Here is a 27,648-nt window from a genome sequence, read left to right on the forward strand (position 1 = left end):
GGGGTTTTCATAATAATGTAATTAGGAATTACAACACCATGAACAATCCCTACAAGTTTTCTCTGCATGTGATGTACCGACTTGCTTGAATTTTTTAAATTTATGCCAACAGATGAGATATAAATGCTCAGACAAGGAGAGTTTGTGGTGAAAAGCCCTTGGTAATGGGGGAAGTGAAGACTGAATGATATCTCCAGACCAGATGTCCTTCCTGGAAGACCTTCTCCTTTCTAACTGCAGGACTGGCAGCAGTTCCTGGGCTGGGCTGCTGTGGGGTGAGAACTTCTTTCTGAGCAGCTCCCACGAGAAATACTGAGGGTCAGTGCCAGCCCTTGAGGCAAGAACCCAGTCCTGGTAGGGGGAAGGACGGCCAGAGACTTCAGGGCCCCTGGGAATGCTGTGGAAAGTTGGCTTTGCATCAGGGGAAAAGGTGACTGACACTGGAAGATGCCAAGGTGACCTTTGGCAGCAGGAGAAAATAAATGTTGGAAAAGGGGAATTACAGTCAGGGCTGCCCAGCAGAGAAAAGGACAGGATGGGACTCACCGAAATCTCATCTAATTTTTATGACTAGAACAAAAGGAAAACTACCACAATTAAGGCACAAAGTGGTTATGGGTTGGTGTTAAGTTTTGGAGCAAGAGGATGGAAATAATGGGGGCGTTTCCTCCTATTTTCTCTGAGAAAATTTACAGTGAATAAGAAATGGGAGAGAAATATATCATCTTTGGGAAAAAAAGTTCCATTCTGAATGTGAAATTCAGAATATTTATCAATAAATATATTTATATATTCAGAATATTTATGTATAAAGTAAACGTAGATGTTGCAGGTCTGGGGTAACTTTGTGGTTTTTAATGCCCAGCTGTTGTGCAAAGGCCTTTAGGAAAAGTGCTCTGACTCCACAGGCTGCAGCTTTGGGAGCTTTGACATTTGATGGTCTGTGAATTCATTGTTTTCAGAGCAGTGTCAGAGCTAGGCTCCTCGGTCTGAGATAGCAGAACATTTCAGGAAATGCTGCTGATCAGAAATAGAACCGCAGCTTCCTGAAATGCCCCCAGATAAGGGGATGCTCTACAGCTGGAAGTGATAAGGAGATAGGAAAAGACAAAGCAGCAGTAAATGTCATTTACTTCAATAACATCAGGCAAAGTAGCACCTGGTTCCTAGGGAGATCCTGAAAGGAGGCTTTGAAGGTACAAAACACTCCCAAGGTGGTCTCCCTCTCCTTCCCCACTCTTAGTGCCACATGCCCCTCCTGTGCCTGCCCAGCAGCTCTCTCTGCCACCCTAAAGTTCTCCAGCCTGGGCATTGTTTCCTCCACAGAGCCACGTCCTCAAAGGCCATCCCTGGATGGTGACAACTCTCTCCACAGCCTCTTTCCCCAGCACATGCCTTGACAAACAGGGCCCACTCACCGTGTGCCCCCAAGCACAGGGCAAGGACAATGTCCCCAAGGCTCATGAGCCAACGTACAGATTTTCAGAGATGGTGGGAGAGGAGGAGGCTGAGAGGTGAGGATGCATCCCAGTGTCCTTCTCAACATCCCTCCCCCTTCTTCCTCATTGGAGATTGGAGTTATGGGAATCTTTGTGAAAAGTGTGAGTTTATAGTCACGTAATAAATCAAACAATACACTGCACTGATGGCATTAAGGGCTGAGGTGAGCAACATCTTTGTTCATGAAGGGCTGATTGTGATGAGTGGGATTAGGTCTTGTTTGGGAGCTGTGGCTCTTCCTCTTCCAGCCCTGACCTGAGCAGGTTCCTCAAGGGCAGGTGCCAGTTTGGGAAGAACCACAGAATCATGGAATATGCCGAGTTGGAAGGGACCACAAGGATCATCGAGTCCAATCTCTGGGCCTGCCCAGGACACTCCAACAATCCCACCCTGTCCCTGAAAGCACTGTCCAAATTCTCCTTGAGCTCTGGCAGCCTTGGGGCCTTGACCACTCTGCAGGATGGGGTGAGCTCATCACACCCCTCCTCATTATTCTTCCTCTCTGCTCTCACAAGACCCCATTTGGAGACATGTCCAGGTCTGGAGTCCTCAGCACAGGAAGGACATGGAGCTGCTGGAGTGAGTCCAGAGGAGGCCACGGAGATGCTGCCAGGGCTGGAGCCCCTCTGCTCTGGAGCCAGGCTGGGAGAGCTGGGGGGGTTCACCTGGAGAAGAGAAGGCTCCAGGGAGAGCTGAGAGCCCCTTCCAGGGCCTAAAGGGGCTCCAGGAGAGCTGGAGAGGGACTGGGGACAAGGGATGGAGGGACAGGCCAAGGGGAAATGGCTTCCCACTGCCCGAGGGCAGGGTTAGATGGGATATTGGGGAGGAATTCTCCCCTGGCACAGAGTCCCCGCTCCCCCCTCACGGCCGCACCCGGCCGTTCCTCACGGGCAAGGCGGGGGGGCGGGGGAGGGGCACGCACGTGCGCGGGGGCGGGGCCTCCCCGCGCCCCCCCCCCCGCAGCACAATGGACAGCGCCCGGCGGGGGCGGGGCAGGGGGCGGGGCCTGTGGGGGGCGGGGCCGGGGCGGGCGGGGCCGAGGGAGCCGCGGGAGCGGGACCGGGCTGGGGCGGCACCGCCGTGAGGGAGCGGGACCGGGCGAGGAGGGAGGTACGGGATGTGGGGCATGGAGATGGGAGATGGGAATGGATATGGGGTGTGGGATGTGGGATATAGGGTGTGGGATGTGAGGTGTGGGATATGGGATGTGGGATATGGGGTATGGGATACAGGGTGTGGATATAGGGTGTGGGATGTGGGATATGGGGTATAGCATGTGGGGTATGGGAGGCGGCCCCGGTGGGCAGTGTCCTGCGGGGGTCCCCCGTGGCCGCCGGGCGGAGGGGGCTGAGGCTCGTCCCGGCCCGTGTGCCCGGACCCCCGTGGGGCGCTGGGTGAGGGGGGGCCGGGAGCCGCTGTCCCTCAGATACGGGAAGCCGACAGGGAAATTTTAGCCATAATCCTTTGGGGTCAGGGAGGGAGCCGGTGAAGAGCCGGGCGGTGGGCTCGGGCTGCGGGGGGGTCTCTTCGGGTCTGCTGAAAAGATGCCCCGCTTTGAAAGTTGCCAGGTTCGTGTCCTGCCTGGAGGGGTCGGGTGGGCTGAGCAGGGGAGGGGGCTGTGAGTGGGACCAGCATAGCTCTGGAAAGCCGGGACTGGCGCCTGGTGAGCTCCCCACAGGGCCTGGGGCTCGAAAAATCTGCCCAAAAACTAGCTCTGAAGTATTTGTGAACTCAAAGGGTGATCCTGGTAAATGGTTTTTAAATGCAGCGACAGATTTAACAGATTGCCCAGAGAAGCTGTGGCTGCCCCATGCCTGGAAGTGTCCAAGGCCAGGTTGGACCAACCTGTTTGGAGCAGGGTTTGGAGCAACCTGGGCTAGTGGAAGGTGTCCCTGCCCATGGCAGGGGGTGGAACGGGATGAGCTTTAAGATCCCTTCCAAACCAGTCTGTGATGGTGTGTTTTCAGGTCAGCTTCCAGGTAAACCAGATATGTTCTCTGGGTCATTTGGCTTAATTCCTCCAAGCAGTAAAATCGGCTTGTAGATTGTGAGAAGGGGTTTGTGTTGATGGCACTACTGATCTGGTTGGGATAATGAGAGCCTGTGTTCAAAGAAAATACAGCTGTGAACTTCAGTCAAGGCAGGCTGAAACGGTTTGATGCTGGTGCTCTGCTGCACTGTCAAGTGACCTCCTGCCTGGATCTACTCTTGTTTTATGTGTTAAACAGAAGCATGGGGTCCTCAGCATAGGAAAGATGTGAACCTGCTGGAGTGAGTCCAGAGGAGGCCACGGAGATGCTGCCAGGGCTGGAGCCCCTCTGCTCTGGAGCCAGGCTGGGAGAGCTGGGGGGGTTCACCTGGAGAAGAGAAGGCTCCAGGGAGACCTGAGAGCCCCTTGCAGGGCCTAAAGGGGCTCCAGGAGAGCTGGAGAGGGACTGGGGACAAGGGATGGAGGGACAGGACAAGGGGGAATGGCTTCCCACTGCCAGGGGACAGGGTTAGATGGGATATTGGGAAGGAATTGTTGTCTGTGAGGGTGGGGAAGCCCTGGCACAGGTTGCCCAGGGAGTCTGTGGCTGCCCCTGGATCCCTGGGAGTGTCCAAGGCCAGGTTGGACGGGGCTTGGATCAGCCTGGGCTGGTGGAAGGTGTCCCTGCCCATGGCAGGGGGTGGCACTGGATGGGCTTTAAGGTCCCTCCAACCCAACCCAGACTGTGATTCTTTGTCTCCATTCTTAATTTGTATTTGAGTATTGAACTATTGCCTACAGTGTGGATGGATAAAATGGTGTGGTGTGGCTTCCTATGGAATAGCAAGGTGAGGAATGAGTGGCTTTCCTTCAGGAATGCTTATCTCCTGCTGAGGGCTGGCAGATGTCAGGGATTTAATGTGTTGCTGTGCATAAAAGTTCTGTGGTGATTCTTTGGTGAAGAGATGAAGAAATTAAGAGATGAAGGTGTGGCAGTATTAGGCATGGAGCTTGTTTTGAAACATCCATGGAAGAGAAACAGCTCTCCCAGGCTTTGAGGGCAGAGTGCTGGACACTGTTCTGACTTCTTCTTCCCCTCAATCAGAAAGACCTTATTGTGTGGTAAAAAGTGTGTGGATGTTGTTGTTTGAATGTTCCTGTTGCTTGTTGTTGATTATGACCCACAGCAGGACTCCAGGCACCTCTGCCAGGTGTACAGAGCAGTGCCCAGGCCCCACTGCTCACCCCTGCACCAGAGGTGTTTCTCAGGGGGTGAGATCAAGTCCTGCCTGAACAGATATCTGCTTCTAAAAGATGGTAAAGGCTTATTCTGGCACCCTTCCACCTTGAGGCTTCCTTGTATCAAGCTTCGAAAGACTTGTTCTTAAGTTCTTAGGTGAAAAAGCCCTAATAAATATCCACAGCTTGGTACCATCTCATTATTATGTGTATAAAGCATCAATTTCTGAATCATCAGTCACTAAGTGAAAGGCATTTCAGGCAGAGGAAATGTCACACACTTTTCTCTCCACCTTTCTCCAGAAGGGGGGAGGAAGGACTACAACCCTGTGGAGTCTCTCTTTTCTAAGTGGAAATATCAGCTTAGCTGGGTGCCACAGCTGGCTTTCACGTGTTTATTTGAGGAAGTCTGGAATTCTGCTATTTTCAGCAGTTCTTTGTCAAAAACAAAACAAAAAACCCCGCAAAAACCTGCTCAGTTCTTCTCCTCCAGCTGAAAAGCGGCCACCACAGGTGGGAGAAGTTCCTGAAGTCACTTGCTGCCCAGCTCCCCCATCCAACAGGCAGCTCCAGTGTGGAATGAGCTGAGTTCTATGCCTGGAATGAGAAGCAGGGGTGGAGGGCTTTGATCTGGGGCTTTATGTGTATTTAATCTATAATCTCTTGGTTCGTGGGGGAGTTACTGTGTGGGCTGTAGCACAAGGGGCCGTGGGGAGCCGAGGCTGTTGGGGCTCTGCTGTTGGCACTGCTGTCAGTGTGGCACTGCTGTCAGCGTGGCACTGCTGTCACTGTGGCACTGCTGTCACTGTGGCACTGCTGTCAGCGTGGCACTGCTGTCAGCGTGGCACTGCTGTCAGTGTGGCACTGCTGTCACTGTGGCACTGCTGTCACTGTGGCACTGCTGCGTGAAATGCGGCGGCTGCTGTTCCCTGTGCTCAGGGGTGCAATAATGGAAATATTTTTAATATCTGTTGGGATGGTTAAGGTTGTCATTACTGCAGTGGTTATTATTAGCTAGATCTGTTGCTTCAACGTATTGACAACTCCAACCTCTCTGAATTTTTACCAACTACTCTGGGCTTGCCCAGCTGGAATCGAGCTCTTCCCTGGTGTTACCCTGTGGATGCTCCAGCTGTGGGTTGGGGTTTCTAAGTGGTCATGCTGCAGTTTAGTGGGTCACTGCTCTTCACTTGAGCTGTGTTTCCTAATATTGTTTTTTAGCCAGATGCAAATAGGAAGTCAAGCAGGAAGCCTGGGCCGCTGCGGAGCTGGAGTCGGATGGATATTTAAGGAACAGACACACTCTGTGGTTGTGTCATTTCTTTCTGGTTTTCTTTACAAGAGAGTTGAACATATCTGTTTATAATTTGAGTGGAACACATGAGATGACTTTAAAAACACGTCTCTTTGGTGTAAAAGCCCTGGGAGGATGCAGGTCTTGCGCTAATACAGCTCAGCTGCCCACTGGTAACACCTGGGAGTCTTTGTCCTTATCAGAGCTGGTCATCACCTGTAACTTGGTGTGCAGAGTACCCACCTTTCACTGCCTTTCCTGACTTGTTTTCCTTTTTTCCCAGGAATTATGGCAGGAGTCCCTCGTGCTTTGAGAAGCAGGATGACCGTCTCGCAGCTCTGTTTTGAGGAGAGGGCATAGAAGGTCTGCTGCCACTGCACTCTCCCGAGGTATGAAAGGTTTCTAGGGCAGGTGTGAGTTATCAGCTGCCTTTTTTCCACAGCTCCCTGTGGATATAATAGTCACTGGCTCTTTTTCTCAACCTTCCCTCAGCTGGAGAAGTAGAGGGCAATAAACCTGTGGCAGTCGGGTCCAGCTGCTGCCAGGGAGCAGAGGATCTGTCCAAGCAGCACCATGAAGGCTGCTGAGCCACTGCTTGTGCTGTCCTGTTGTTCTGTGACTTCCTTTCTGGGCTGTGGGTGATTCCAGACTGACTGCTCTGTCCTGAGACTTCCTGCTGTGGAGGTTCTGACCCTCTCCTGCAGAGGTGCAGGAACTCCTGGTGTAGCAGTGAGGTCAGAACAGGGAGCACGATCCCAGCTAAATACGTTCCCCAGCTCCTCGTGCTCTGTGGGAAGGTTCCTGCTGCCCTAGTCATGTTACAGCGTTGCCCTCCAAGGTGCCCAGTGCCCCCTGGCTCGAGTGTCCGATACCTGATCGCTGCCAGGGGTGTGCTGGGCCCTGCCCCGCTCGCTGCACTCGGGGCTGGATGCTCTGCTCTTGAGCTCTCTCTGTGCTGACTGGCTCAGCACCACTGGACTGGCTTTTAGTACCAGTCAGACTCAGAGATCCAGAGAGTCCTGGGCTTTGCTCCTTGGATAACGTGATCCTCTGCAGAGGAACTGTCTGTGAGACCCTATTTCTACAGGCATTCCTGGTTCTCAGGTACTCAAACTTTTTCAAGTCCTTTTCCCCTCTCCCTTGCTTAGATTGCACTGTGTAATGGCATTTTGCAGCAGTCTTTGAGGGAGAATCAGAATCAGAAACAGAATTATTGCTGTTTGCATATTAATTCATGTTTCAGCTCAGGTTTTGGGCTTAAAATGTCAGGGATAAGTTGTCTTACTGCTCTGACGTTGGAGTTCAGTGCTACACTGTGTCATGTTGCCGAGGGCTGTGTCTGCTTAGCAGTGGAATTTGAGTGGGGTGGAATCAGCACAGTCTCCAACCAGCCATCCAGCCTTTTGTGCTCCTGATGTTCACAGATGGTGTTAGAGGGAGCAATACAAAGGAATTCCTAAAGGAATTGCAGAAAGCAGCCTAATAACCTTTTTTTTTAATGGTTCATGTGCTTCCTTGAGATGCTGGTTACTGATGCATATTTGAGGGTTAAAACCCTGGCAAGAGAGTGTGAGGGAGGAATCCTGATGAGAACAGTGAGAGGTGGTTGGGAGCAGTGAAATGCTGAGGGCTGAATTGTTCCCCTTGCCTGCAGCTCTTGCCTCAGTTCAGCTGGAACAGTGGGCATCCAGGCAGTGGGATGTGATTGCCAGCTTAGCATCAGGCATGTTCTTTCAGCAGGCTGTTTCCTCTTCCTTCCTTTCAGTGGGCTAAAACAACTCAAGGCTACTTTGTGCACAAAAGCATTTTAACACCAAGATTCGGGAAGCTGTGGAAGCCTTTAACCGGGAGGACTTTGTCTAATGATTACAAATGTAACCTAGGAAAGGGAGGTACAGGGAAGAATCACCATGTAAGCTTTGTAAGGCTCCTAAGTCGGGCTTCTTCTCCAGAGTATGATTGATTCTGGCTTTACATCTCTGTTTTGTGCTTTAATTGTTGTGAGTTGTTGGAGCTCTAAGTTGTTGGGAAGCTGCACAGGGTGCTGCTGTGTGCTGGACACAGCCCTGGGCTGGGACTGCAGAGACTTGTCTCTTCTGTCTCTGCCACTTACTAAACAAGATATTCTATCTAATATATCTCCTCTCTATTTGTAAAAAGAGTTAAGGCTTCTCGTAAGGTCTGTCAAAATTGCTTAGAATGTATTGCGCTGTTTGGATCTAAAATTTTCCAATTTCTGTCTGTTCCAGGTGTGTGGTAAAAATGGTGCAGAAATACCAGTCCCCAGTTCGAGTCTACAAATATCCCTTTGAGCTCGTCATGGCAGTGAGTAACACTCAGCATGTCTCCTGCTCCAGCTGCTGAGGGTGCAGCCTCGGGCCAGTGGGAGGTGGGGGACTGTGGCTATGGCTGGATCTCTGACAGCCCTGTGGGTACAGTGCAGAGGCTCAGCTCTCCTTCCATTTTCCACAAAAAATAAGGATCAGTATCTCAGTATTTTAAGAGAGGCAGCTTAGCCGTTAGAAGGGAAAAAAAAATCCAACAAAACCTTCTGTAATTATTCTTTGACAAGGAAGGAAAAAGATTGTGACATTCAGTTAGGAAGGGTCAGTTTGTGGCCAGACACCATGTCTGCCTTCTCACCAAATGCCCCTTGGTTCAGAATCTCTCCAGATGTGATCCCAATCAGCACTGCAGGATGGATGTATCTAGAACTGGATTCTTTGGAGCTTTTGGATTTGGTTAAAAGCTGGAAATCTTTTGAAAAAATTCTTCTGTATTTTCCTTCCCTATCCACTCCATGACTGAACTGTTGGGAGATCTCTCTCCAAGTTTTGTGATTTCCACAAGGGGCTTCAGAGCTGTCATTGAAGGTCATTCAGTGGTGATGCAGACAGTTGTGACCATGGCAGATGCCTTAAGTGATTTTCTGAACTTGGTCACAACTGGGTGTGAGTCAAATACCCTTCTGAAAGGTTTGCTGCTTGCATTTCAAGGGCAGCCCTGAGTGTTTGGGCGTTGCCCAGAGATGCTTATGGAGTCTTGCAAGGCTTTGCTCTGTAATCTGTTGGGCATTTCAGTCCCTGAGACTTGATTTCTTTAGCCTATTAGGGTCCAAGAATGAAGATGGAAAACTACAGCCATTGCAGGCAGCTGAAATTCCCATGAATGGAAGGGAGAGCCTATATTGTGTTCTTCTTGACAATGTTTCCTCTTCTAGTTTCCTGGGAAATACATGCCATAGGATTTGTTTTATCCAGAAGAGCCTCCAGTCTTCTATTTCGATAGTTAAAGCTGGGGGAGACACTGTTTGTTCCTCAGTGTGAATAACAGACCCCAAAGGGAGCAGCAGCTGAGTGGTTCCTGTTCACGCTCTGCTCGTCCCAATGAGCACTTCTTTTGGTGACAGTCCCTCCCAAATCCACACCCCCATCTCCATTTTTTCCCCCAGTCTTACTAGGATTTGCCACATCTGTTTAACAGTAACATGCCATGAAGTGCCCTGGCCAGTCTGGGGCTGGTGTTTGTGGTGGTGAAGCTTTCCTGGCTGTGTTCTTTGCTCTCCCAGTGCACCCTGTGTGAGAATAAGACACAGTACTTGTGATGAAGGTACTGGTAGCCTTTGCTCCATGCACACCTCCCCACATTCCTGTTGTCTCTATTAGCAGGATAAACCTACCACCAGATGCTCCTCAATTGATTGGCTGCTAATATAGGAGGGCTGCCTCGAGACAAATCCTCTGTAAGCTTGTTAGCAAATGCCTGAAGGCCAGGGGCTCGTGGGTTTAGTTTTCAAGTGGGTTAGTTTTATTTGCTTTCAGTTTTTCAACATAACAGGATAAAATTCCCTGGGATTTCAGGGCTGGGTTTGTGAATACCATCCTTTAGTTGTTCAGCAAACCTTAGCAAAGCTGTTAGTCCTCTTCCTTATGAAGAAGTTCCGTGTCCAGGGTCACCCAGAGGACTGTGCAGTGGAGTAGTGAGGTGAATATAGACCCCTTAGTCCCACCCTGATGTCCTGGGAAAATCATGTGTTCACAGCAGGCCCTGGTATTGGAAAGCAGCATTTCAGTCTGGTGGTGGTCTGTGCAGGCTGAGCTGGGTGCAGGCTTTGCTCCCACAGTTGGTGTGTTCAGAAGGAGCTCCCGCTCGTGTGGAGGCAGCGAGGATCTGGCAGAGCTGTCAGGTACCAGCTGGCAGTTGCTGGAAGTTTTGCAGGGAGAGTGGGCGTGTGTAGTGAAGCTGTTTTGCTCCTCAGCACGTGGCATTGCTGTTAATCTGCTTCACCATAAATCTGACAGCAGCTTCCTCAACACTGGGAACCTGATATTCAGCTGCTTTCATCTTTTCCCCTCAACTGCTTTGTGGGAACCTTTGGAGTGCTGAGGTCTCAGGCTGTGGTAGGAAAGCAGAGGTCACAGGGTGACCTCAAGACACCCCTAGTTTTACAGATCTCTAGGCACCCTTCAGCCTGACACATTTGTGCTTAATTCCTCCTCTGTATAATGGGGAGGGCCATACCTCATGCCAGCCTGAACAGACCACAGGAAGTAAGTTAGGAAAAGTAATTTTTTTCCTCAGAACTTCAAATGTTTGGACCATACTATAGAAAACAGTGTGTGTGCTTTGCTCACATATGAGCTTTGCTTACATTTGAGTCTGAGAAATAGGGTTGTCACAGCCAAATGAGGCAAACAATTCCCTGCTTCCTGGCCTGGCTCACACACGTGGTCTTTCTCATGCCCTTTGTTGCACCCTGGAATCAGGGACGTGGTTTATCCTCCTTGGGTTTGTGCAGAGGGATGTGTGTGAGCTCATCCTCTGCACAGCTCGGGCTTGTGGTCCACAGATGAGCCCCTGCCTTTCCCTTTGTTACTGTGTGTCAGGGTGATTGTCTCTGGATTTACACTCTGCTCTTCACTAATGCTCCTGCAGCTTTGTTTGGGTGTTTGCAGGCAGGAGATTGGACGTGAGTTCCAAGTCCTTGGAAGGACATTCCCCTTCTTGCTGCCTTTGCCAGTCCTGTGCATCTGAGGCAGTACAGAGGAATCAGCATAGCAGGTTTTTTCTGGTCACTTGGGAGTTCTGAATTTTTTTCTTTTTTCTTGTTCTCCCTTCCAAAAAAGATTTAAATAAAGAGTGATTTTCCCACACCTGTCCAAGTTCATAGTAGTCACTTTTCATCTGCTTTGTTCCTAACTTGGACTCACATTAAAGGATCAAAAATACTATGCTCTTCAAATTAGAACCAGTGCCTGACACCTTTATCCTTTATACTTGAAAAGAAACTTGACTTCTGTTATGCTTTGTTATCCTGTCATGTTCTTCCTTTCCATTTTATCTCTTTTTTTTTGTGTGTCTCCTTTTAAATGGAGCTGTTCCTTCCAATGGATTGTCCATGCCTCTCTGGGCCTGATCTTGTCTTCCCTTCAGTTAGATCAGCAGGTTTGACATTTTTGACATTGTCTTCTGATTTTATCTTAGAGCCAGAAAATCCCCAAGTATAAACTTACTTATAATTTTCTTTGTGTAGCAGTCGTAGTTAGAAAGCTGAAAGGGTTTTTTATACTAAAACATTACAGTGAGGGGGAAAAATCCAGAAGTAGAGGTACCTCTGCCACTTAACTCATGAGTGAAAACTTCCTCTGATGTAAATATTTGTGAGCCTTCTCTGATGTGTGGGGATGAGAATTTGGTTTGGGAGAGCGAGTCCTACATGCACAGTTGTGTAGGAAACAGAGCTCAGAGAGAGATTGCATATTTAATGTTATTTGCAGTGAATTATTAGGCTAGATGAGAGAGCTTTAGCTGGAGGGTTTTAGCTTTGAAAGTAGTAGGGAGTTGTGTTCCTGTTATTTTTAGGAGTGCCTCAGCCCTTCAAGCTTACAGTTGACATCTGCCATTTTCACACACTTTATAGGATTCACTAAAATTGCTTAGGATGGAAGCTACAGGTCTGGAATAACCCCCCAGGGACCTTACAGGGTCTTCTGTACGTGATGGACAATTTGAATTGCTGCACTGGTGATGTAAATGAGAAATCCCTCCCAGCGCTTGGCAATGGTTTGCTCCTCTTGCCACGTTTACAGGGCACTTCATGTTCAGCTCTAACTGCTGCTAAGAGCAGTTCATGGTTTGTGCTGCAAGAGAAGGGCCTTTCTGCTCTGTTACCTAAGAACATGTCATGGTTTTGAGAAGCCAGAGCCCAGATGAGGCGTTTGGGAGTTTGCAGGAGCCGCAGCTCCCGCTGTGTGTGCAGTTGTGCTCCGTGCTCAGAGCGAGCTGCTGTGGAGCCCCACATGTGCCTGCTGTGAGTCAGTGCTGCTTTCTGCTTGACCTCCTTTCTTGGCTGCCCACGGCATGTGCTGACACATATCTGAGCACTGGGAGCTGGGTGAGCACACACATGAACAGGGCTGGGGAGTGTTTGCTGTGCTGGGGGAGTGGTGCCCCTCGGGCCAGGGGGGTCCTGCTGCTGCAGCGTTGGTTGGGGTGGGGGTGGCTGTTCTGGGGGGCTCTCAGGCTCCCTAATACATCTGTGGCAGCCCACGATTTCCCTGCCTGGGTCTGCAAGTGAAAGTTTGGTCATCTGAGGTCCTGACCCACTGCCTGCACTTCCAAGCAGCTCCATGACTCTTTTTCTGGTTTTAGTGGCAATTCAGTGTTCACAGAATCCCAGAATAGTCTGGGTTGGAAGGGACCTTAGAGACCATCCAGTGCCACCCCCTGCCATGGGCAGGGACACCTTCCACTATCCCAGGTTGCTCCAAACCCTGTCCAACCTGGCCTTGGACACTTCCAGGGATGGGGCAGCCACAGCTTCTCTGGGCAACCTGTGCCAGGGCCTCCCCACCCTCACAGGGAAGAATTCCTTCCCAATATCCCATCTAACCCTTCCCTCTGGCAGTTGGAAGCCATTCCCCCTTGTCCTGTCCCTCCATCCCTTGTCCAAAGTCCCTCTCCAGCTCTCTTGTAAGCCTCCAGTGTTCTTTACATTTAGTTGGAGTTCTTTATTTGACAGGAAATTAATGGTGTCTACATCTGTTTTGCCTCAGTACAATTTGAGTGTTGGGGATTCTAACAAGCTGAATGGCAAATTTAATTCAGACTACAACCATTGCAGGTTTATTTAGAATCAGAAATTATTTCTCATGGAGCAAGCAGCAGAAATACTCCTTCTCCATCATCTTTACTCTCTCATCCTGTACACAGGGTCATAGCCCATCAAAAGCAAACATCCATGATCCTGATGTGAGATGTCTTTCTCCCGTGCCCGCCCCTGCTGAAGCAGTGCTGATGATTGTCACTGGATCTGGCAGTGGACAAACTGGCTTTTGACTCCTGCCCCTGAATAATCAGCCTTGACTACCCTGGCTGTTTGCACACTGGCAAAGCTGCTTTGCAGACACTGGAGTTTTGCTCCCTTTCAGCAGCTGAGGATCTGGCCCAGGGTTACACACAGGAGTCAACCATCCAGTACAGCTAAAATCAAAATGCATTGCTGATTTCCCAATCATCCTGACATTCTTTTGTGTCACCAGTGTTAGGAGGCTTGGAGATGCAGACTAATTGAAAACAGCTCCTTGCTGGTTTAGCTGCAGGAGAAGAAACTCTGGATGCTGGAGTTCAGGTGCTGACAGCCAGAATTGCTTTCCACACACTTTTTTCAAATTTATTTTTATATTTGTGCCATTTCAGCATCAACATGCCTTGTGTTAAAGAGGTTAGATTTGAAGTAGGTTTATTTAATCACTTCTTCCTGTTGCCTTTAGCAGATTGAGTGTATGAAGAGACTACTTAAATCCTGATAAATTGGGTGTGCCCTCCTCCCTAATGCTGTGTATTACAGAGCTTGATGTTTCACTGGCTGATGTGGTGATGCTTTTGCAACAGAACCTGTGAGTCCCCTTTGCTATTTAACACCCCCATGTGCTCAAAAAGCTTGCAGCACACACTGGTAACAGATAAATGGGGTGTGAGAGCAGGACAAGGTACAAACACACCGATGTCTGGGATCAGCCAGTGCCGTGGGTTTGTTTAGAGTGACAGTTCAATGTGTGTGTTCACAGCCCAGCCAGGTCTCCAAGGCTGCTCTGTCTGCATAAATTGTGCAGATTGGGTGTCTGGGTCAGCTGCAGTGCCCACAGCACAGATGCACCACAGGATAACTGGGAGCTCCCTGAATTGTAATTCCAGGCTGGGATATCCCCATCTGGAGCTCCAAGTTGTTGCCACTGTTCTGGTATCATCACAGGCTGGTTTTAAGTAAAGAAAAGCAGAATGTTAGCTTAAAATATTTGATGCTGGCTCACAGCCTCTGCTGTCAAGTGTGAGCTCTGGAACCAAGAGAGCACTTGCTGCAGGGGAATGGATGAGTTGCTGGCAGCTGGAATCCCTTAGAAGCAGCAGTGATGGCACAGAGGGCTGCGTGGAGCAGCCAAGGAGCAGCCAAGGAGCTTGGAGTGGAGCTTTCAGTGCAGCAGCTGCAGGAGTGTGAGGGGAGGGATTCCTGCAGTGGCCTCTGCGTCCCTGGGTAGCTGCAGATGACACAGGGTAGAGCTTTGCAGTGTGTATCCAGTGTGCCCAGTGCTTGGAAGCTCCTCTGGAGCTGCTGTGATGGGGATAATGGCCTTTGGATGCTGTCTGCAGTGGTATTGCTGGGTAGCAGTGCCCTGGAGATTGGGAGAGAATCAATGTGCAAGGGGGGAAAACACTTCAAAACAGTTATTCTTGGTGTTCTGTCCACGTTATGGATTAACCTGGCACATGGCAGTGCTGGGTTAACAGCACTCAGTGATCCTGGAGGTCTTTTCCAAGCTTAAGGATTCTGTGACATAGAATGTCCTGATAACAATCTAAGCAGTGAAGAAATAGGATCCGCTCTCTCTGTTACCAGTTGTTATAGATTTTAGATGTAGATGTTACAGATTTGTTATGGATGTCATAGGCTGTTAGGTGTGTAGAACTTGCCTCCTGACAAGTCCTCTCTGGATGCAGATGGTCTGTCTGCAGCCATGTTCTGTGCCTTTAAAGAAGGCACCTTCCCTTTCCCTTCTTTTTGCCGTGTTTTGAAGGTGAGTTTGCTGTGACTGTCAGAAGCTATTGGGTTAACATTTTATGAACTTAGAGAGAATCTAGTGTTGACTCAAGACATGATGCTCCAGCGTGACTTGATGGCTTGAAACCTTGCTGTCAAGATACACTATAAATATCCCATCAGCTCACTGCTGAGAAGCACCAGAGCTCTGAGAGTGCTGCTCTGTGTGTCAGCTGGGCTGGCTCTGCACAGCTGCTCTGTGTGTGCAGCCCTGGGGCTGCCACCACCTCCCCCTGGCACCCAGCACGTTCAGGGTGAGCAGGAGTCGGGCTGAGCAGAGCTGACAGTGCCCCTGAGATTTTTGGGGTGGGAGGTTTTGGGGTGGAGGGTGTTTGGTGAGTGCTGTTTGTCACGGCTGCTGGATGGTGTAAAGACTGCTGTTGGGAAGAAGCTGATGGAGGAACTGCTTATTCATTCAGAGTTCTGGAGAGCTGCTGGCAACATCTGCACACCTGGCCTGTCTGTGGGGATCACACAAGTCTCCGAGAGCTTTGTTTTGACACTGCTAAGAGCCCATTTTCTGGGCAAGAGTGGTTTAGGAGAGGATGGTGCTGGCACCATGTGTGGCTTGGAGGAGATTTACACTAATTCAAAGAGTCTGTGCAGGATAGTCCCTTCTCCACCTAAAACCAGGCTTATTTCCTTGAAGGATAAATTGTGTCTCAAGCTTAATCTGATCAGTAGAGGGATAGATGAGCTCTGAAGTGAGCTCCAGTTCAATGGCACAGCAGCCCAGCACAAGGAGACACAACACAGCTGGAGGTATCACCATTATTTTGTGTTCCAGAAATGATTAAAAGACTCTTCTCTTGTCCACTGAATGTGTAGGTGCAGAAGACAAATAATAAACTCTTCAGCAGGGACTAAAAGTGGTGATAAAATTTAGAATCATCACCAATTGTTACATCTCAGCCAGGATGGATTTGTTTTAACTACTAAGCCCAAGTCTGACCCTGAATCATGACCAGTCTGTATAAATTCTCACAGCAGCTTCTGGCAATGGCAGATTGTCCTTCCAGGGAGCCATTTTAAGCTTTGTGAGCCACCTTTTGATTCTGGAGTCACTTAGAACACGAAGTGTGTGCTGGACACTGGCTTGCTATGTTTTGCTCTGTCAGGTGTTACCCGAGCTGTCTGATTCCCTCCCTGCCTTCCAGTTTTGGTTCTCTCTCTTTCCACACTGGGCTGTGGCAAACCTGTCCACTCAGGAGCAGTGCTTCAGGGATAAGGTGTCCCTTCCATAGCTTTCTGTAAAGGCTTTGTTGTTGTTCCTGCTCAGGCACGGTGCTGGTTTCCTGGGATAGCTTCGTGCAGCTGCAGGGCTCGTTTCAGGAGGCTTCTGTGGCCCTCAGACGTGCCTGTGTTGTGATAGGCACTGCTGCTCCCTGAATTGTTTCTTTCACCAAAAGCTGAAGAAATGAGGCAAATCCTTGGCTGTAGTCCAGGCAGAGATAACAGTGGGTCAATGTTTGTAGCCTGGGTGCTGTTGTCCAGTGGACTTCTCACTGGAAAATCATTTTCCTCTTGCCAGCAAAAGTTTCTTTTTTTCCCCTCAGGCCCCAAAGAGTTTTACTGTGGATGCCCTGCACCTCCTTAAAATGAAGTTCCCTTTTCCCTGACTCCAGGGCATTTCTGTACCCCAGATATCCATTTGATTCCTCCCACATTGTTCCCTGTGTGTTTTATTTTGCACTGCTATGGTCAGTGAGAATTTGGTCTCTGTTCTGTTCAAAGCATGTGGATTGTTGTGTCTGGTGAATGTGGGTGCAGATTGGTTCCCTTCAGCACCAAGCAGTGGGAGGAACTGCAAGATGAAACTCCTTTTTCCTGGAAGGTCATCATCTGAAAACACCTGAATCTGCAGAGGAATATTTCTGTGTCATTAGAGCTGCTCAAAAGCTGATCCAAATGCATCCACTTTCTACTTCAAAGTGATGAGGGGTCTTTATCTTGCTTCTCATCATCTCTTTTCAAAGGAATGGTGTCTGGGCATCTTTAGCTCAAAACCTGGGGTCAGATCTCCTCCCTACTTCCAGTTCCTCTGAGCACAGATGTTCTTTTTTCCTGGCAATCTGCACGTGGCTGTAACATGACCTCAAGGAATCTTGTTAATTAATACAGATTTAAACTGTGGTTGATCATGAAAGTTTGAAGTGTTTTAGCCACAAGGATGAAACACTTATCCTTGTAACATATTTGTATAATATTGACTACAAGCTTCCGTCTACATCAGGTGGATCACAGTTTAGTTCCTTTGTGCTCTACACAATATAATTTCTCCCCATTTGCACTCCTGAAGGTCCCTCTCAGGTTTGTCTCACCATCATACAGGAGTCAGTGCATAGTTTTTCCCTCTTTTTTTATTAGGGTATTAATTAATAACTCATATTAAGGTACAACAGTAAATCATCAACCAAAAGCTGCCCCTTGAAGCACATGAGAACCACTCTGGGCCCAGCAGAGCCTGGGCTGGAAGAAGCTGCCTGGAGGTGTGCAGGGGGTTTGGTCGGTGAGGTGTTTTGTTTCAGGCAGTAATTCAGTGGTTTCACATCCCTGTTGTTTTGGATTCCTGAGGCCTCTGTTGTGTAATTGCTCTCGAGGTCACTTGCAAGAAAAGGATGTTGAAACCCACGGAGGAGAAACAGGAGGAGGTGTCAGAAAGGATCCTGCCCGGCCGTGTCCTGTGGATCCTGTGGGAAGAGCAGTGGCACAGCTGTTAGACAGGAGGGACAGGAACACACCTGCACTGTCACCTTGGGACTGGGAAGGTGCAGGGCTGGACAGGAGCCTCTGCTCTGGAGCAGAAGGGGCTAAGCAGGTGAAGTAGGAGGTTGTAGAGGAGGCCAATTTCCCCCTTTCTCTGTGAGGCTTTAGAATGTCACTGTTTCGTTTTGACACACGTGTTTTTGTATAATTTGCTCTGTTTGGCATCTGGCTGATCCTCAGGGCGATCTCTTCCCATGGCTGTGGGGTTACTGTGTGTTTGGCCAGCAGCTGAGGACATTTTCAAGTGTGGCTTCTTCTGTTGTTCTCAAACTCTCTTCTCACAACCTGATGTTCATCTCTGTGTTGGTCCCATAGTTTGACCAGCACAGGTACAACCACTGGGACATGTTTCCCAGGAGATCAGAGAGCAAAACCTTGGTCAGAGCACTCTACTGACATCTCACTATTAATTGATTGTTGCTTGGTGTGATTAATCATTTGTCAGCCTCAGTGGCACTGAGGGGTCTTGGCTGGGATGCAGAGATCACTGTAAGTTGGAAATATCCTTGTCCTAGTTTGGGTTCCCTGCAGTGTGAAAGGAAGATCTGACACCACTGAGACCTTGAGATCTCCAACTTTCCTGTGAATTTTAACTTTTTTTAGCTAGAAATTGTTTCACTTGTAATGTTTTTTTCATTTAATTTCTTTGTTGTTGAATTTTTTCATTCCAACAGGCTGCCAACTGCATTCAAATTATTATTTGTTCTTTACATTTGGAGGCACCTAAAAATAATTAGTTTTAGTTCTAAGCAAACTATCTCGAAGAATACAAACAGATCCCAAATCCCTCTGTCTTCACTCAGCCCTCCTGTGAAATTTAATGTGTAATTTCAGTTTCAGAACTGCAAAGATTTAAATGACACTTTGGACTGTTGGTCACCACAAAAAGTTTTGATTTTTGCAACAATTCTTTTGTGTAAGAAATCTAGGGGGAACCAGGTTGATGTAGGGAAGGACACTGGTGGGTCTGGGCCACCAGCTCTTGTGAAGTGGTTGGTTTGGGTATGAAGAGAGCACGTTAATCTGAACCTTTAAGAAAATAGTTGTTGTAAAGTGCTCAAGTGTGAGCTGGTTCTGCCAGTCCACGTTAATCCCAGTGGGGTTTAGAGAAAGAGAAGGAGTGGCTTCATGGAGCCATCCATTACATATACATTTAATCTGTTGAAAATTCCAATCATCAAGGTGCTTGTCTGACCCACAGTATTGTTTAACCCACAGTAGTGGCACAATAACTGCTGTTATTCCTTATGGGATGAGGGCAGAGAAGGCAGAGGCAAATCATAGCTCCTGTATATTAGCCAGTTCAGAGTTCCTGCAGCAGGGAGCTGAAAGAGCAAGTGCAGGCAGCCAGAGCATTAAAACAAGCTAACAGTAAATACTCTGTGCCTTTCATTTGTCTGGGGTACTTTGTGGCTCACCTTGTGCTCTGCAGAGTCACAGACGAGCAGAAATCCCAGCTAGGCTGGCAAGGGTTTGAAAAAAAAATTAAACATTTCTCTGGCTTTATAACTCCCCTCAGTGTTGGAGCAGAAATAGGCTGTTGCATATGGATCCTGATTTTGATAAGAGGGTGCAAAGATGGGCTGCTCTCCCACTCAGCTGTGTCTGCAGGGATGGAGGGCTGGGTGCTCAGGGAGCAGCTTTGTTGTGCCTGCAGCGTGGGGCCTCAACTGTCCTTCATGTGATCTCAGGCATCTTCCCTGCTGTATTTTTAGAGCTGTTGTGCAAAGAAGATTAGCAAAGGACTTAATATCGGTGTGGATATGGATTCTTTCTCAAATATGGCAATGTTCTTCTTCTTTAGATGATGGGTTTGGGCACTGTTGTAGCTCTGTCACCAGGGCTGTTCATTGACATGTGCCTCTCCCTGGCCTTTCCTGATTCTCCAGATGTGGTTTAGCTGTCTGAAGTAGTGGCTGCACTCCCTTAGTCCTGATCTTGGTTTTGCAGGATTTAATGCCAGTTTATTAGGGAACCTGTCTGCAGCTGGGTCAAGTGCATCCTTAGTGGGGAAGGAGTGAGTGGTGTGTTGAGATCCAGGGGCTTTATCTTCAAGTGGGAGCCAGAAGCACCTGGATCCAGTGGTGATGTGGGCAGGTTCACACTGGCCATTGTGGCCTCTCAGTGGTGAGGGGGCACGTAGAGCTCAGTGCTCCTGGTGAAGGTGTTCACTGAGGCCTTTGGAGGGTCCTGGTCCCAGCAGAGCAGCTCTTGTTCCTCTGCAAACTCCCTCAAATGTTCCTGGCACAGCTGCACCCCTGAAGGAGTAGAATCACAGACTGGTTTGGGTTGGAAGGGACCTTAAAGCCCACCTCATTCCATGCCCTGCCATGGGCAGGGACACCTTCCACTAGCCCAGGTTGCTCCAAGCCCTGTCCAACCTGGCCTTGGGCATTTCCAGGGATGGGGCAGCCACAGCTTCTCTGGGCAACCTGTGCCAGGGTCTCCCCACCCTCCCAGGGAAGAATTTTTTCCCAATATCCCATCTAAATCTCTCTTCTTTTAAAGGCCATTCCCCTCTGTCCTATCAAACTGTTCACCCTTGTGGTGTCAGCTGGGGCAGCCTTCTCTCAGGGTGGGGTTTTCAGTGACACTTTTTCCAGGTGTGTTAAGGGCACATGGAAGGAGTGACACAGGGCAAACAGCTGAAAAATAGTTGCTAAATATTCTGTTATCCCAGTGGCCTACAAAGGTGTTCTCAGCTTTCACTGTCTGACTGCTGGGACCCCAGTAACTGAGAGTGGGTGGCCTGGAGGCACTGGCTGGTATGTGCTGGAACAGGGGAGAGCAGCAAGGGAAAGGCTTTGGCCTTGGGATAGCACTGGATGATAGTTGGAGTCTGGAAGGGTGTCCCCCTGCAAGTGTCCTGTGACATAGACCTGATGTCTATCCATGAATTCCCATCACAACAAATTAAGCTTTTTAAAGCAGTGCATGTGCTTTTGCTGGAGACACGTGGATCAGTGTTGGAAATGGTCACTTACTGTGGGAAACTTTGTATTTATCTGCACTGGTTTAGTTTTCCCTGGGATGAGACTGAAAAGCATAGGTAGAGGTTCTCCCAGAAATGTGGCAGAGCAAGCAGGACACTGCTCAGTGCCTTGGAGAGCAGGATTTAAAGCCCTGTGTGCTCTGTTATGTCCAGAATTCCAGCTGGCACTTCCTGCACTTCCCTCCTGATACTGAGCAACACGATAATCTGAAATAACTCCTTTCCCGTCCACAGCTCCAGGAGCAGGAGATCTGGAATGTGTCCTTAAGTGCCTGGGCTATTTTAGGAGCAGGGACCATGAATCCATGCAGGGGCAACCAGCCTTTGCCTTGCTGTGGGAAGAGGGAATGTGGCTGCTCTGGGCACACTGACTGAGCTCGAGAGTTATCCCATTAATGTTTCCTTTGTGGTGGAGACTTCTCTCCTGAGTAGCTGTGTTTTTATGCACTAGATAAAATGATTGTGTCTTATGGAAGATGGGAAGATAGCAGCACTTCCTAGAGGTTAGGGTTGGCCTTGGAGTGGTGGCAAAAATCTTGAAGCCAAAATGTGGAGCTCTGAGAGTAGAATGGAAGGAGAGCACAGATTCTCCTGGAACAGCTCGAGTGGAATTCTGGGCAGCTTGTGCAGCAGTCACATATCCACAACAGAATCACAACATGCAAGACATTTGTCAGAAATCCAAGGAAAACATTCTATCCTGCAAACATCTCAGAATATAGTAGAGATGGAGAAGGGCATATAATAAGAGATGTTCCTCTTAGGGAAAGAGCAGCAACAATAGATATGGTTTATACAAGTTAATTTGCTGCAAGTGCCATGGAAAACTGGATTTCTGGATTGCTGATAAAGGGCTTTTCAGAGAGATGTGCTGATTAAAACAAGGAAGATTTCAGAACCAGGACAGAATTGTTTCAGAAATGGATAAAGCAAGGCAAAGTGAGTAGCCAGTAATTTGTGGTCTTACCCTTGATAGTTTAGGGCCACTAAAACTGTTTGACACATCACATTTTAAGGTACAGGAGTGTTAAATATTTTTAATAGCTTCTTCATACAGACAATATTGACTTGACCCAAAGATAATGAAATTCAAGTCTTTAGCCAGCAGAAATCAGCAGAGCTGTGCTTGCTTTTGCCATGAGGTTCCTGATGATGAGTCCCTTCCTAATACTCTTTAACAACAGGATTTTGTTTCTGCTTCATGTGTGAAAGAAAGGTTATGTTAAGACATGTTTGGCTGATGACCGACTTGGTCCTGTCTCTGCTTGTAACTATTTTGCTTTAACTTCACCTCTGAGAGAAGTGGAGCCAACACGTGGGCTGAGGGGCCTCTGTTTTATTGGAGTTTTACTGTAAGGGAGCTAATTAATTCAGGAAGAGTTAAAGCTGATCTACCCAGAAGCTGAACTGCTTTGTTTTCACTTCCAGGCGTACGAGAAGCGCTTTCCTACCTGTCCAGAGATCCCGGTGTTTCTGGGGAGTGAGATCCTGCACGAATCCAGGAGTGAGGACGGGGCCATCCATGTCATCGAGCGGAGCTGCAAACTGAACGTGGACGCTCCCAGGCTGCTGAAGAAGGCAGGTGGAACCTGGGGCACAGAGAGACCTGGGCTTTGTTGGCTCCTCAGAAAGGGTCCTGAAGTTACTCTTTCTTTCTCTGTCTCTTTTTCCCCCTCTCCTTTTGGTTCTTCACCTCCCTCAGATTGCAGGGGTGGAGCACGTGTTCTTCATCCAGAGGAACACTGTGAACTGGAAGGAGCGCACCCTGCGCATCGAGGCCCACAACGAGACCTTCGCCAACCGCGTCGTGGTCCGGGAGACCTGCAGCTACTCCGTGAGTGCTCTGGTTTATTGGGCAGCCACTCTGAGAGTGCTCTGGTTTATTGGGCAGCCACGGCAGCCACGGGAATTGTGCACTAATTACAGGGGGAAGGTGCTTGGAGGGATTTGGGCACTTCTGCAGCACTGGGCAGCACTGTTCTGTGGTCAGATAGAGTACTTTTGCTTTGGAGAGGGACTTTGGACAAGGGCCTGGAGGGCACAGGGAATGGCTTCCCACTGCCAGAGGGCAGGGTTAGATGGGATATTGGGAAGGAATTGTTGACTGTGAGGGTGGTGAGGCCCTGGCACAGGTCGCCCAGAGAAGCTGTGGCTGCCCCATCTCTGGAAGTGTCCAAGGCCAGGTTGGACAGGGCTTGGAGCAACCTGGGCTAGTGGAAGGTGTCCCTGCCCGTGGCAGGGGGTGGGTAGAACTAGATAGTCTTTAAGGTCCCTTCCAACCCAAACCAGTCTGGGATTCTGTGATTTTGTAGGTCTTGAGAAACTTCTTTGGGTTGATTGGGATTCTCTGATTAGGGTGAGAGTAGAAAACAGAGATGGTGCTCCAGAGCTGCTGGTATTCACTGAGTTTCTTTTTGGTTGAAATTCAAGTTAATAAAAGCATCTGGATCTTGAGTATGTATGTGGATGTTTAGAATGGAACCCTTAATATTTGTTATGATGAGAGCCTCAGGGAAGTCTGGCAGTTATATTTGCCCACAACTGAGTCAAAGTTTTAGCACCTTGTCATGATCTTCATGCTCTGAAGATTTGGAGAAAGGTCTTGAGCCTTATTTGTGGCCTGGGCTGTCTCAGTTTGTGCTGCATCTTCAGCACAGGGTGCCATTTCACTGTAATTGTGCTCTTAGGGCTCGGTCACCGTTTAATAGCTTCAGCTGTTTCTGGAAGCAATCAGATACTGCTTTTTGTTCCTTAAACAAAAGTCCAGATCCTGTTACCTACCTGCCCTTTTGGCAGCTGGACAGCAGCTCAGCTTCTTGGGAGTCAGCAAGCTGTGAGCAGCTCCAGGCAGGCGGAGGAGCTGAAAAGCTGTCAACAATTTTGGATGGTGAGGGGGTTCCTGAGCCAGAGATCACTTGGTGGCTGCATGAGGTTTCCTAAAAACTGCAGTAAATCAAACTTCCATCATTGTCAAAGGCGCTGATGGGTCTGAAACGCTCCCAGGTCATCCCTGGGACCTCTCAGACATTGTTACACTTGCTGATTTTGGCTGTGTCCCGTGTCCTTCGGAAGGAAACGTCAGTATCTGGGCTTTGAGGGGAACAGGGTGGGAGCTCCTGGCTGCATCCTCAAGATGGTTCCCTGCTCTATTTTTACCAGTTCCCTTTTCCCTGCCAGAGTGCACCGGAAGCAGGTTTATTCTCATCTTTCCTTTCTTGCAGGGTTCTCTGAGGCAACTCGGAGAAATATGATCCTGCTCCTGCAGTGGTTAAATGTGTCCCTGAGCAATCTGTCCATTATTGTATCTCTCTGTGGGGGCTGGAACTGTTGTTCCTTCATCTCAGTTTGTGAACAGCAGCACCCACAGAGAGAAGGCAGAGCCTTCTCAGGAAAGGGTTAAGTTTAAAAGAGGAAAAGATTATATATGTTTTTACCATATATAGACTAACTGAGGGGAAATGACTAGAAAGGAAAGGTGTGTTTTGAACTGAGTAGGAAAATTCCCTGCTCTGCCACGTCTCCAGTGTTTTGGGGGGAAGGCTAACATTAGTGGCTGAGTTTCTCATCCAAAACTAGAAAAAAACCCCCTGTTTTGCATTTTTCTTCATTGCAGCTGTAGAAGTTTTAATTACATGTCCCACAAGGCCATCCCTTGTCTTTCTATAAGGAGCTCTTGACATGATGGTTTCAAGTGGGTAGTTTCACTCCTATTTTAAGTGCAACTTTTGCTACTCCTGTTACCTTTCAGGTCTGCTGGGGCAGAGGTGGGGTTTAACCTTCACTTCCTCGTGCGTGTGAAGAGTGTTAGGTTAAAAAACATCCACATGCCCAGTTTGTGATGAGTTTCTGTTACTCTGGGACAATTCACCTGTTAAGTACAGTCAGTGCTTCCTCTGCCCCCTCACTCTCTGGAGATTCACCAGTGTGGTGCCAGGGACAAAGGCCCTGTCATTCCATGAGGATGTGCCAACCCCATGTGTCCTTTGGGTGTAGGTTCACCCTGAGAACGAGGAGTGGACGTGCTTTGAGCAGTCGGCGTCTCTCGACATCAAGTCATTCTTTGGCTTCGAGAGCACAGTGGAGAAAATTGCCATGAAGCAGTACACCTCCAACATCAAACGGGTAAGATGGGTGCCATGAGCCCAAATCCCACACCTGCTCTGTGTGCCCCAGTTTTCCTTCCTGGAAATGTGGTTTTACACCCTTCGCTATGGCTCTGAAATCCCTCCGCTGGGCAAAGGAAGAAAAAAGCCAGTGTGCAACGAGCAGAAAACAATCTGCTGGCTGGAATGTGGCTGTTCAGGGATGGAGCAGGCTGTGCCAGAGGAGGGTTGCAGTGGATTCTGTGGGTGCCAGGCTCCTCGGACAGTGGGGACACTGTTCTCGTGCAGGAAGGGAAAGTTCGGGGTGAAAACCAGCACCCTGTGTCTCTTGGGCAGAGCCACTTCCTTTCAGTGGCTGTAGAGGAACAGGGCAGCTGATTGATGGTTTGGGAGCAGAAGGAGATAAGTGTTTTAAGGGCAGCTGCATCCACAGCACTGGAATTTGCCTGGCCAGTGCTGTAATTCCCCATTGATAGGGGCCTTTCCTACAGGAGGGTTTTCAGCAGGGCGGTGCCGAGGGAAGGAGACATTTCCCTGCTGTTCGTCTCTAGCAGTGTTAGTCATCTGCCCCGAGGAAAATCCTACACCTTGCTGGCTCTGGAGGATGCTTTTCCTAACGGGAGTTTTCCCCTGCAGGGCAAGGAGGTGATTGAGCACTACCTGAAGGAGCTGATCTCCCAGGGGATCACCTTCATCCCGCGCTGGACCCCTCCGGCCGGGAGCGGGCGGGATGAGCCAAGCCCGGCTGTGGGACACGAGCCTGGTGACATCCCACTGGATCCTGGGGCTCCTGGATCCCCCTGCCCCTCTGCAGAGGCTGCCAGCCCCGATGGTACGTAGTGCCCAAGCAGCAGCAGCTGCTCACGAGCCTCGAGTAGCGCTGACTAAGGAGTTTATTTTTATTTCTTTTGGCATCAGATTTTTCTTCTGGATTGTGGGCGAGGAGGAAGGAAAGTTATTTTCTTTTTTTTCAAGAAAAACAAACAATGGACCTTTTTCTTTTTTTTTTTCCCCCTAAAACTGATAGGCTAAGAAAAGCTGCACAAGCAGGATGTTTTTGAGCTTAGAAAACAAATTGATCTGCCCTTTAAGGTATTTTCTACTTTAAACTGAAGAAGCTTAAAGGTGTCTTGAGTATGCTAGAATTGAATTATAATGAAATATTTTGACTGTTTCAAAATTAATATTCTTGGGGACCAGTTTGGATGGCTTTTGTCCCTATATCAGGCCAAGACAAACTTTCAAAATGTTGCCTAATGCATTTCTCCCAGAAAATACCTGAATCAAACTTTATCATGCCTTGTGTTGGTCTGATGTCTTGTAGACTAAATAAAATACTTCTCTGACAAAAAGAAATAGGAGGTACCTTTGAATTTAGAGTTGTGGTATTAGAAACAGTTGTTGTCATTTCTCAGAAGGAAAGACAGCACTTGTTTTGCTGAGTGTAACTAGGGAAAAAGCTTGGAATTTGGAAATGTCAACGGTTCTGCTCTCACCTGACCTTCTCTGGTAGCTTTTCTGTCCTGGAATCCATTTGGAAAAAGATGGAGATCCACAGAGGAGCTGGCTATGAGAAATATTTGATATGAAAGTTAACTTCAGAGTGGTGGATCCCATCTATCAGAAGAGGAGAGTAGCTCTTATTTTTCTGCCTGTATTCCTGTTTAGGAAGGGATTAGCTTCTCTGGGCCTGCTCCCCAGCTCATGGATTCCATGTGTAGCATTTCCAGATATGTTTTCTGTATTATCCTGCCTATCCTGAGGATGTCCAGGCCTTGTTTGTAGGCACTGGCATCTGGTGCAAGCCCTTGTGCTGGACGAAGAGCAGCTCTGAGGTGTCCCCAGCCCTGCCCTTCGTGTGCCCCAGCACAGCTGCTCCCCTGGTGCCCCATTCCCCTCACTGGCACTGCACACTCCAGCCCTGGGTGGCACATCTGGCCCTCAGTGCTGGCAGTCACCAACCCCTTGTCCTTTGTCTCTGAGCTGCTGGTGTGCACAGGACTTCTCCCCCTGTTAAACCCCCCCTTGCTGTCTGAAATATGGTGTTATTTTCCCTTCCCTCTGCTGTCCCTGAGCAGAGTAACAGTTTGGTTTTCCAGTGAGCTGCTTTTTAGCTTCTTGTTATTGGAATTGTGCATGAGACTTTAGGACACTGGGGACTGAAGTGCCCAGGTCTTGGAGTGGTTAGTGAGCTGAGTGCTAGAGCTCATGATAATTCTTCTAAAGCTCCTGCTGGAGCAGTTCAGGCTGAATGGAATATTGGTGTTGTAAGGGACAGGTGGAGTGGTCCAGTTTGGATCTGGTCTGTGCTGTCTGTGGCCTCATGCTCCGGTCACTGTGACACCTTCCCTCCCTCCCTCCCTGCCCCAGGCAGATGAAATGAGGCCTCTGAGCAATGCCTGTGTAAATCCTGAGGAACCCTCTGTGTAGGAATAACTGCCCATCTCCCTCTGGCTGTGCCAAGGCTCCTCTGAACTGTTCCCTTTCCCCCAGCTGACAAACTGGACGCCGAGTACATCGAGCGCTACCTGGGCCAGCTGACGCCGCTGCAGGAGAGCTGCCTGATCCGCCTGCGCCAGTGGCTGCAGGAGACACACAAGGGCAAGGTGGGCACCCCTTGGTTCTGCACCTGGGATGGGGCAACACACCCTGGGGAATGAGAGGCTGGAGAGCAGCACCCTGGAGAGG

The 27,648-nt window shown here is 49.0% G+C and overlaps 1 protein-coding gene across 3 annotated transcripts in view; it reads left to right on the plus strand.

The window, feature by feature from the left end:
* Positions 1-2,542: 2,542 nt before the first annotated feature.
* Positions 2,543-27,648, plus strand: part of SEC14L5 (SEC14 like lipid binding 5) — a 39,531-nt gene continuing 14,425 nt past the window's right edge. Inside the window, exons 1-8 of one of the 3 annotated variants that reach the window (XM_027665802.1) lie at positions 2,543-2,610; positions 6,286-6,391; positions 8,252-8,327; positions 22,286-22,435; positions 22,560-22,691; positions 24,851-24,979; positions 25,597-25,792; positions 27,454-27,566. In XM_027665802.1, the coding sequence (XP_027521603.1) occupies positions 8,265-8,327; positions 22,286-22,435; positions 22,560-22,691; positions 24,851-24,979; positions 25,597-25,792; positions 27,454-27,566 (783 nt within the window). In that variant the 5' untranslated portion in view covers positions 2,543-2,610; positions 6,286-6,391; positions 8,252-8,264. Of the gene's footprint in view, positions 2,611-3,314; positions 3,335-6,285; positions 6,392-6,953; positions 7,107-8,251; positions 8,328-22,285; positions 22,436-22,559; positions 22,692-24,850; positions 24,980-25,596; positions 25,793-27,453; positions 27,567-27,648 lie in introns of those variants that run through there. The other 2 variants (XM_027665803.1, XM_027665804.1) reach the window with 2 other exon arrangements.

Source organism: Corapipo altera, unplaced genomic scaffold (assembly GCF_003945725.1).
Source record: "Corapipo altera isolate COAL_440 unplaced genomic scaffold, ASM394572v1 146, whole genome shotgun sequence".
Taxonomy (NCBI): domain Eukaryota; kingdom Metazoa; phylum Chordata; class Aves; order Passeriformes; family Pipridae; genus Corapipo; species Corapipo altera.